The sequence below is a fragment of the Neolamprologus multifasciatus genome, chromosome 20, assembly GCF_963576455.1.
Source record: "Neolamprologus multifasciatus chromosome 20, fNeoMul1.2, whole genome shotgun sequence".
In the NCBI taxonomy this organism is placed as follows: Eukaryota; Metazoa; Chordata; class Actinopteri; order Cichliformes; family Cichlidae; genus Neolamprologus; species Neolamprologus multifasciatus.
In genome coordinates this window covers 20,959,488-20,969,545 of record NC_140458.1, presented here as the reverse complement: position 1 = coordinate 20,969,545, position 10,058 = coordinate 20,959,488, and the positions used below count along the sequence as shown (strand labels likewise).

Below are 10,058 nucleotides of genomic sequence, written 5' to 3'. Positions count from 1 at the left end.
GCTCTGTTAATGCATTTGTGGCGGAGTGTTGACGTTAGAAAAAAGCAATGATCCCGCTAGTTGTAGTGAGGCTTGACTGGCACCGGTTACGTAGAAAGCGTAGCTGTGGGCGGATCTGCGGTAACCAGTAGCTGAGCTGGACCTCCTCCGCAAGACGGGCCAGCAATGACGGATAGGGTTGATCCAGCCGGGGTTTGGATTCTGAGCCACCAGACATGATTTTATGAAGACCACCCTACAAGTAAGAGTTCCTGCTCGATGTACAAGTGTAATTCTGATCCCTCTGCTGATGGCGTCGGTGAAATAACGTGAGGAGGAATGGCAGAGGGTGGATTTTCCTATCTGAATCCTGCGAAAGGAAAGAGGTCGACAGATTAGGGGAAAAACGCGCTGCGATACTTTCGTTCCCTCCACAAAGCTTTCGGGGTCAAATGTAATTCTGCTTTGTGCAAACTATACGTGTTCATTGTAGTAAAAAGGTTTGCCTCGGAAAATATATGTTTTTCAATCTTGCAGTCTGCGAATGTGCGACTACATGTATATGACAGTGACAGCCATGTTCACAAGCTGGCTACAGCCGCGTTAGTACAGGCGGAGCAGTCTCTGTCATAATGGCTTACTTAGGAATTTTAGTGTTGCAATGCTAATTGCGGGGGTGGTGTCGCCTATATAAAGCAGGGTGTTGTCGCAAAGTGGCATTTTTCTAACGAGACGCGATTAAAGGTCTTGGAATGGAATTGTGTTGCGTTCACGGGATCCCCTACAGTTTTCATTAGAAATATCAAAATGTATGCGGAATACAGAGACAGAGTGGAGTTTATTTAAACTACGGTCAAAACCGGTACTTCAGGTTTGTTATTTATATGTAATTTATTGTGTTAAATGCGTTAAGGCAGATATATTATGAACAACTAGTGACAGTGCAAAGAAACGTCCCTTTCAATTGAATCGAATTGAAAAATGTAATAAATTGCATCGATCATTCTAACGTGTTGTTAGCTGTTAGAATTTAAAATATCTAACGCCTGAATTATCTCTAAGAGGTTACTGGAGCGAGTAATAGCATATGTATACTGTTTTTAAGTCGTGCACGTACGAGAATTTTCGACACGATCGTTAACAGGCATCCATAAAAGCGTCGGTGTTACGCAATCGGGGGAGGGCTGTCCATGCAAAGAGAGGAGGGGGACGTAGGAGGATACGCGCAAATACAGTCCTGAGCACAAAGTACCTATCTTGTGTTCTGACAGCTTTTGTACACGTAAAGCGACAGACGGGGTTGTCTGACAGATTCGGGACGTTTTCACCGAGAGGATCCGTGTACGGAGAAGAGCACTCCCCCCGGGTTTGATATCAAGAGTTGCTGGTAAGACGCTCGGGAATGATCTTTAATTCTTATATTTACATCTTTGACGGTGTCAAAACGCCACTTAATAATAAAAATGTAAATAATAATCAATATCCTGACGGTGGGGGAACTGACACAAGCTTTAAGTGCGCCACCAGAGGGAGTAGCATGTTTCAACACTGCTCTGACTGGTTAATGTGTAAAAGGACAGTTTAAATTCCACCGTAAAAACATCAACAGAGACTCCAGTTTAACTGAACCAAGTTAATGTTTGAGTTAATGTCGCGTTCAGGCGCTACATTTGGTCACGACTCGCTGGTATTCCTTGAGGAGCTGTGTGGTGTTTACATCAGTGCTGGCCCATTAAAACCCGAGCCACGTGTAGGTAGCTGGGGACCATGTGGCCATTGTAAACACTGCTGCCTTGTGGGTCTTTATGTGCTGTAACGGGCTCTTTCTGTTACTTTTACCACCCAAATGCGGACTAAGTAGTCAGCTGGGTGTATTTCAGTGAGTTTCTTTGTGTATATATATATATATGTGTGTGTGTGTGTGTGTGTGTGTGTGTGTGGTGGGGGGGGGGGGGGCAGTTTCTGCCATAGCTCGGAGCCAGCTGACACTGTATCGTGCTTCTATTGTGCTGTTAGGAGTATATTGTATTATGTAATGACACCAGCGCTATTTGCATGGAACTCCTTCCCAGCGGTCGGCCACCCTGATTATTAGGTTCCGCCACGTATCAACATAAATGTCAGTATTGCTACAGGAAAGGTCAGGCTCCCTCACGATAAGCAGACAGTTTGGGATCACCGGCGGGTCACGTCCCTCCCACGTCTTTTTGTGTGTACCAGTGAGTATGGTACGGTGACAGCAGAATACAGAAGTGGCTGGCCAGTCAACTGCTCTCAGAGTCTTTGTTTCAGGGACCTAAACTCAATTTAGAGGCTTCAGGACGGGAACGGAAATAATTAATAAAGCAGTTTGTATTACTGAACATCGCTAATGTTATTAGGCTGCTGTCAGGGATGTGAAAGTAATAACTGAGGCTGCAGGAGTTTTTCTCCACAGACTTACTTGTTCACATATGAATTGTGATTTATTTATTTATTTCTGTTAATGTAACCTGACAAAAAAGCTGATATATCCTTGCCAGGCTGTATTTTCCACAACCCAAATTACATGTTTTTATTTGGAACAACTCCAGATATATTCAAATTTCTGTTATACATGTGAATAATAAAACATTTCATTCCTTACATTATTGTTGCTGGAAACATAAAAAAAAATCAGTTTTGCCTAAAATGTTAACTAGAAAAGATTTGTTTTCATAGAAACGGATGTTCATTTCATCCTAACTTGGATATATTTCTAATCATACTAAGCTGCTTGTTCTTTTTTTTTGGGGGGGGGGGGGGGGGGGGGCTGTCACTCTTTATTATGGCTGATACTAATGTTTGAAATAAAATTTTGACTGATAGCTAATACAAATATTTTGTTGTTGTTATTGTAATTTTTTGTTTGCATTTTGTTCCAGAAACACAAATTAATTTATCTTAATTTTTAAACTTAATGTTAACATAAAAAAACAACAACAACAAAACGCATGTTTTAAGGTTTGTCAGCTAAAGATAAGTATCGATATTGATATCTGTGAACTGATATGAGTCAACAAGGCCAATTCAAATATGAAGCTGATCTGTGGGTGCGTACCTGTCGGTATGCTGACCTTTCTCCTCGGTGGTAGTTCACATGTTTTGAAAATTCCTTCGCTGACAAAGTAACCAAACATGTGTTTGATCTGTGCATGACCTATCTGAGCAGAATGTTTTAAGTAAGAGCAGTCTGATACATCACTGCTTAAAAGACCCGAATTACTGAGGTTATTGCTGCATGTGTTTGCTAATAGATTCCCAGAATTTAAGTTCAGAGGAAGTTTATGACATTTTGTATATTTAACAACACTCAGGCTGTTTTTAATCAGCCACTGAAACATAAATGTAAGTTAACTTGATGAGAACAAACCTGCCGGCGGAGAGTGGCAGCACGGCATCTCCCATACAGTTTTTATTACCACATTTTATTTTGCAGTTCAACCCTGTCACCACACATTCATGCTAAAGCTGTCAGAAGGGCCCATAATGCAAGCTCATATATATGCGTCGTTAATGCTTTCTGCAACCTCCAATGCCAGTAACGAGGAGGAGGCTGGAAATATGACAGAGTCAGTTTTGTGTGAAGATTTAAGGGCATGTGCGTGAGCGAGAGGATAACGGAGTACTTGGAGATGGGATAAACAAGATGTGTGAAAGCTTCCCTCAGAGGTCAGAGGTCACTGATTAGGATGTCTATGTGGAGCTTCAAGCCAGACTGTCGTTCTGATCTCACTTCACCTTCCTCACACCTCCTTTAACTTTGTCTCTCTCTTTCTCTCTCTGACACACACACACACACACACACACACACACACACACACACACACACACACACACACACACACGTGTGTACACACACATTCTCTCTGCTGTCGTCTCATTAATATCATCGCCATCTGCTTCATATGTAACAGCCCAATTAGAGAGACGCACTTTGACCCTACCTGTCCAAATTTAATTTGAAGGTTCACAGTCGTCCCTACGCTCTCCACTCTCCTTATACAGTCTCACACACACACACACACACACGCACACGTAATCCTGGATATAAGTAATCCAGACTTTGACCTTTCATCGTTGTGTCTCTGCAGGGCCTGAGCTGTGCAGCCTTGTATAGGTTTGGTTTTCACCCCCCCAAGTGTCCCGTGGATATCAGCTGACCATGGTGGTCTGAGCAGAGAAAACGGGAGGAAAAAAAAAAGCCTGGCGCAGTGTGTGTACACTCTAACACAGCGAGGCTTGACCACAAGCGGAGCAGAGAGAAGAGCCGGAGCAAAGAGGAGGGGAAAACAAAAAAAGCACATTTAAATACAAAATGTCTCAAAACAGAGAACTTGTGCTTTTCTACATAAGGTATAAACTCTCCCAGAGAAACTATCCTCTCAACCACATAGTACTCAACGAGCCTTCGAACAGGACTGATGGGGGGGCAGCGGGGTTGGATGAGGAAGAGCGAATAGACACACACGCCAATGGGACTTTTAATGGCACGAGTCCCGGGACCCCACCGGCATCCCCGCAGCGGCGGCAGCAGCAGCCGCCATCAACGACGGACCTCGACGCAGTGAAGGAGGCGCTCCGGGACACGGCCAATGAGTTCGAGCTGCGATACGCTCGTGCCTTCAGCGACCTTCACAGCCAGCTGCACATCACGCCGGCCACAGCCTACCAAAGCTTCGAGAACGTGATGGACGAGGTGTTCCGGGACGGCGTTAACTGGGGCCGCATCGTAGGGCTTTTCGCGTTCGGCGGGGCACTGTGTGTCGAGTGTGTCGAGAAGGAGATGAGCCCCTTGGTGGGCAGGATCGTAGAGTGGATGACGGTCTACCTAGACAACCACATTCAGCCCTGGATCCATAGCCAAGGAGGATGGGTGAGTCACACACACAGAAGCGCACATGCCATTTGCTTGTATAGCCTCTTTCATAAAAGGGCTCTTTAACATTGCGGCCTTTAATTACACAGGCAAGGTAAGCTCAGGTCGCCAGCATGGAAAATTTCCTTGCTGCCACTTTTACTATGCAGTCAGGTGGAAAATAAGGTTAAAACCTGCCCTTACTTTTCCCATCTACTTCTGGAAGTGCGCCTGCTTTTGTTGCTATAGTGATAGCGGTGTTTTTGATCATATGTGCCGTTTCCCTGTCAAGAGCAGATTTGCTCCATTGTGTTAGTTGTGAGGCTTTCCTGCCTGCGTGGCTTGACCTCTAGAGGATCGTTTTTTTGTGTCTTGGTAATCTAACAAGTCGACATGAGACAGTGGCTGGCTCCATAACCTGCCAAGAAGAGACTTGAGATTGGATCTGATGAAGATGGAAATTGGAACACACGTGGCTTCAAGAAACATCTGTCTTTAAACGCAGTAAAAACAAGAGTGCCTGTGTGGTCAGCAGCTAGTGCAGCTGTTTTCTAATTGATCAGCATCACGCTGCTCAATGAGCTGAATCGAAGTGGGAGCTTAACAGCCTAAATCAGGGTTCTGGGAGTCTCCTGCTGCCTGCCTGGGGATCGAAGTTCTGTCATCACAGGGCAGGATAAAGTCCAAGGCTTTTACAGATAGCCCTTTGTTTTTCTCTGGTCAGTTGATCGGCTCTGTGCTTTGTTTTTTTTTTTTTTGTTTTCTTTTTCGTTCTTCCACTCTCTGATCATTTTATCTGTGCAATTTTTTTTTCTTCAGTTGTCTTTCACCAAGGCAGCTGCATACAGATGAAAGCTCAGGTTTTTCCCCCCCTCCTCCTCGGGTTAGTTTTAAAGTCAGCCACACTGGTACGGACAGTACCAGTGTGTGTTTGTGTGTGCTCGTGCACACTTTGAGGACAGATAAGGTCAGCTCTTTCCCTTTGTCTCAGCTATTTGATGGTATGTAATAGAGCGGGAGAAGAGGGGCTAAATAAAACCAACATCGCTGTGGCTGAAAAGCTTCCAAAAAAACAACATGAAAGATCATTGCTCTGCTGTTTATACTGTAGACGTTAAAATATGCATTTCTTTCACCACCTTACCAAGTGGTGTCAGGTTATGGAAACGACTGACAAGAATCTGATTTGTAAGAGCTTTGCTGCTTTTAAATGCTAATAATGCAATTATTTGACTATCTGCTGAGAGATCCAATGACAAAGCACCTGTAGGTCCGAGCTCAAAATGACACCTTTTTTTGTTTTGTTTTGTTTTTTGTTTGTAGCCACGTGGTGTGGCACAATATCTCATTAGCGTCTTTATTGACTGCTATGAAGTTTTCCGCACTCACTTCTTGCTCCCTGTCAAACTGCAATAATGTCGCAATATCCAATTTTATTTGACAGTTATAGCCAAACTCAGTCATGGAAACATTATTGTTTTTGTATCTATAGCTGAATGACACAGTGACCACTTGGATATTAGTTAATGACTACTGTCTCCTAAACGTATACAACCTCTAAGTGCAATCACTATTAATAACTGTTTTTCTCCAAATATGTAATCAAGTGTTAGTGGCTACTTGGTACGTGTTAGACGTTTATGGTGACGATAGATGAGCCGAGAGCTTACAGGTTAATCTGATGCTTCATCTGATTTTCACATCCTGACCGCAAATGGATGTTTTCAGTGTTGTCATCACAGTCTTATCAACACATATGTCATGATCTCCATGATCTCATAGTTGAAATGATCCAGGCACCCCACGCTCACACTCTCAAACACAAAGGCATTTTGCTTAGCAACAAGTTAGACTAATTAGTTAAGATGCTGAAGATAGAAGCTTGCGGTTAGTGGCCTGCGTGTCAGTGTAACCTAGACTCGGAGATATGAATGACTTCATCTGAAATGTTCAATGGATGTCGTCTGCCAGCACGGTTTCACTTCTGCCTGATGTTGAGCACATGATGCCACTTCCTTCTGTCTGTTCCCCCTTCTCTTCCATTTCTATAAGTCACTTTGATAATGGTGCTCCACTGGCTCGTTTAAGGGGGAAAAGAGCTGCTTTTGACATGTGTCCTGTGTAAGTTGCTTGTGAGCTGACACACTTTGAGTCGAGGTATTCATACTAAAACAAACTTCAGGAGGTGGTTTACCACTGCAGTTCTATCTTTTGTGCCTCCCCCCTCCCTTTGTCACAGTGTCATTGCCTTCTTTTGTGGGTTTGTCTGTTCAAAGACAGCCTACACTTTCCCTGAAACACACCAGAGTCTCTGAGTAAAACCCACACGAGACTTTGTTGTTGTTCTTTTTTTTTTTCTTTTTTTTTGGTCTTTCATTTCCCTCTTTTCTTCCTTTCCTCCCCTGACGCCTCCTCACAGGGATGAAGCACAAAACCGTTGGCAGATGTGGGTATAGCTGTGAGGCAGGTGTGCCCTTAGTGTTAGCTGATGAAATATTAGTCCGCCCTAAGCAGCAGCAAGGTCACTGTTTCTGTTTCACTCAGCAATCACTCTTTCTCATCATCTTATTATCGCACGTTTTTACTGTTTGGGAAGAACCAAACGGCTCAGGGTAGTTTCCCAAAAGTTGGGAATTTACAGCAGGTTTTAAAGCTTCAGAAACCGTCTCGCATTTATAAGACTGAACACTTATTATCAAAGCAGCTTGTTTTCCAGTAGTACTGTGCAGAAATGCAGCACAGTTTTATGGATGGTCTATGATTTACACAGATTGTTTCAGTTTTTTTCCAAGAAAAATACTCAGTGACTTAAATATCAGTAGGGCTACTACAAAGAAAGTTCAGTATAGCCTGTCTCTTATCAGAGATAAGGTTTTTTTTTTTTTTATCACCCAGGATTTCTTTATCAGGCGACGTGTGCACTCCCATGAAAGGGGATTTCTGATCAGTAGTTTGACTCTTCTGTATAAAATACATTAAAAGCCAGCTAATTCAGACAGGTGACAGAGAGCTGTTAAGCAGGGTTTTTACTGCATATAAAAATTTAGTGACAACAAACCCAGGAGTGTTTGTTGTCAACACAATTCAAGTATTGTGAATTTCAAGTTGAATTTTAGTCACTCAAGCTTTAATGCATTTTTTAAAAATCCATCTATGTAATGTCCAGTTTTGTGCTACGTTAGGTAACAGAAGTTATGTGCAGACTAATCCTGGCTATGACCACAGTCACCGTGTCGAGCCCATTTTGAGCCGGACAAACCAAGTTGGTGTGCAAACCAGGATTGCTCTCAGAAAATTGTAAAACCACAAGTTAATATATAAACCTGACACATTTTGAAATAAACGAGATGTCACGCGTGTCACACTGAGTGAAAATTAAACGCTCCACCATCATTAGAGAGAAATCATAGCAATAATTGTTCTTTTTGCTTAAAAAAGTGAATAAATAAAATAATATCTTCAGCTTTGGTTCTGTGAAATAAGACTTAGTAATTTTATAGACTGAAATGTGAGAGTTGGAATCTGAATCGCTGCTTTTTAAAACATTGATGCGAAGAAAACGTGTGACATTGTTTTGACCTGGTGGAATCAGCCGAGGTGCCAGTTTAAATATTGTAAAGTGAACGGTGTTTTGATCAAGTGTCGCTGTCATAAAAGCTGATAAAGCCTCAGCCTAAATGATCCCGCCGGAGCTTATTTTGGAGCCTCCTCTGTCCAGGACGCCGCGATATTTAATGGTAGCTCGGTGTGCGAGATAAATCCGTTCAGCCACAGCTTGTGGTTTTTAAAGAACAACAGGAGCAGAGCCATATATTGTCTGATAATAAACCTCCTTGGCAGACAGCAGCAGTAGAGACAGTGCTATCGACCTAATAATGCTGTTTCCAGCAGAGCAGGCAGTGGCAGTGATTACTCAGTGGAGATTGAGCCGCCTCAGGGTGGGGGTACAGGGTTATTACCAATTATAGATGAATAATATCTCAACCTGCTACTGGGGGAAACAATGTTTTTTTGTTTTTTTTTTCTTTCTTTTTTTTCCCCTCCCTGACAGACTAATAAAGCCTAAACTCATTTAGAAGAACCATGTTGCCACAGTCTGGGGATGCTTGGCTGGAGCTGGATGGGTCGAGTGGGGGTGTATGCAGAGAAACTAAGGAAACAGAAAAAAAAGAGCCCATTAGTCCAGTTGTTGTGCTTTGTACTTTAGACGTTTTCGCTAAGGTGAAGGAAAAGTTAACTACAAGAAAAATGAGCAGTGAAGTCCTTACTTCAGCTTTGCTTTTTCTTTTTTTAATCAGCCACTTATGGCTGTGCACACTATATGCCACGTTTTTCACTCGCACTTAAATGAAAGTCTGGCTTTTCTTATTGTGAACAAACCTCATCAGATCCTACTAACAAGAACCTAGTTTGTATCTACAGCCTGATGTAACCTCAGTGTTGTAAAGCTCTGTAATTGGACAAAAACAGTTATACACTGTTACAATTCTTACAGCTACTGTAGAAGTTCTTTGCCACAAATGTGTAGTATTACACTCAGTATATTACTCCCTCCACAATGAGCTTATGGTAAGTGACTTTTGTTAGAAACGTCAGCACCCATTTGTTTTAGAAATTTTTCTGGCAGCTATATATTTACTTATTTTAAGCAGCACAGAGACAGCAAAAAAAGCAGAACATAAAATGTAATAAAAGTCGACCTTTGGAAGCAAAGGACAGATAATAAACTGCATATTTTATGACAAAAAACTATTCTGAACTATCTCTTTTCTCAATTTTCTGTCAGAGCTGCCCGAAATATTCAGAAAAGGTCCTCAAGTAATTTCAGTCGGCTTTTCTTTGTCCTGAAGTGTTTATGTAATTATTTCAAGTTGTAGGGTTAGAATTCTTTTTCTTTTAATTAAAAAAAAAATGCTATTAGATTTTTGGCACTAAAACAAACAAACTGACTTTCTTACAGTTTGTTTCTTTGTTATTATAAAAGTGGCCTTCTGAATACAAAAGCAGAAATAGCAGGGAGTTACAAGAAGGATATTCCTGTGCAGAAGTTCCTCTGTACGTGGTGGGATTGTCCCGAAACCTACAGACAGTCAAGACGTCGTTGTGTTTTTCTTTATTTTTCAGCCTCTTGATGAGAGATTGTTAATCACACACACACACAGCGTTGATGTATGTGATTATGAATGTAGGCTGTTGTAGAGTG

At 42.2% G+C, this 10,058-nt stretch overlaps 1 protein-coding gene across 2 annotated transcripts in view; it reads left to right on the top strand.

Moving 5' to 3' along the window:
• Nucleotides 1–247: 247 nt before the first annotated feature.
• Nucleotides 248–10,058, top strand: part of bcl2l1 (BCL2 like 1) — a 32,340-nt gene continuing 22,529 nt past the window's right edge. Inside the window, exons 1-2 of one of the 2 annotated variants that reach the window (XM_085145568.1) lie at nt 248–850; nt 4,092–4,873. In XM_085145568.1, the coding sequence (XP_085001694.1) occupies nt 4,316–4,873 (558 nt within the window). In that variant the 5' untranslated portion in view covers nt 248–850; nt 4,092–4,315. Of the gene's footprint in view, nt 1,367–4,091; nt 4,874–10,058 lie in introns of both variants that reach the window. The other variant, XM_085145567.1, reaches the window with a different exon arrangement.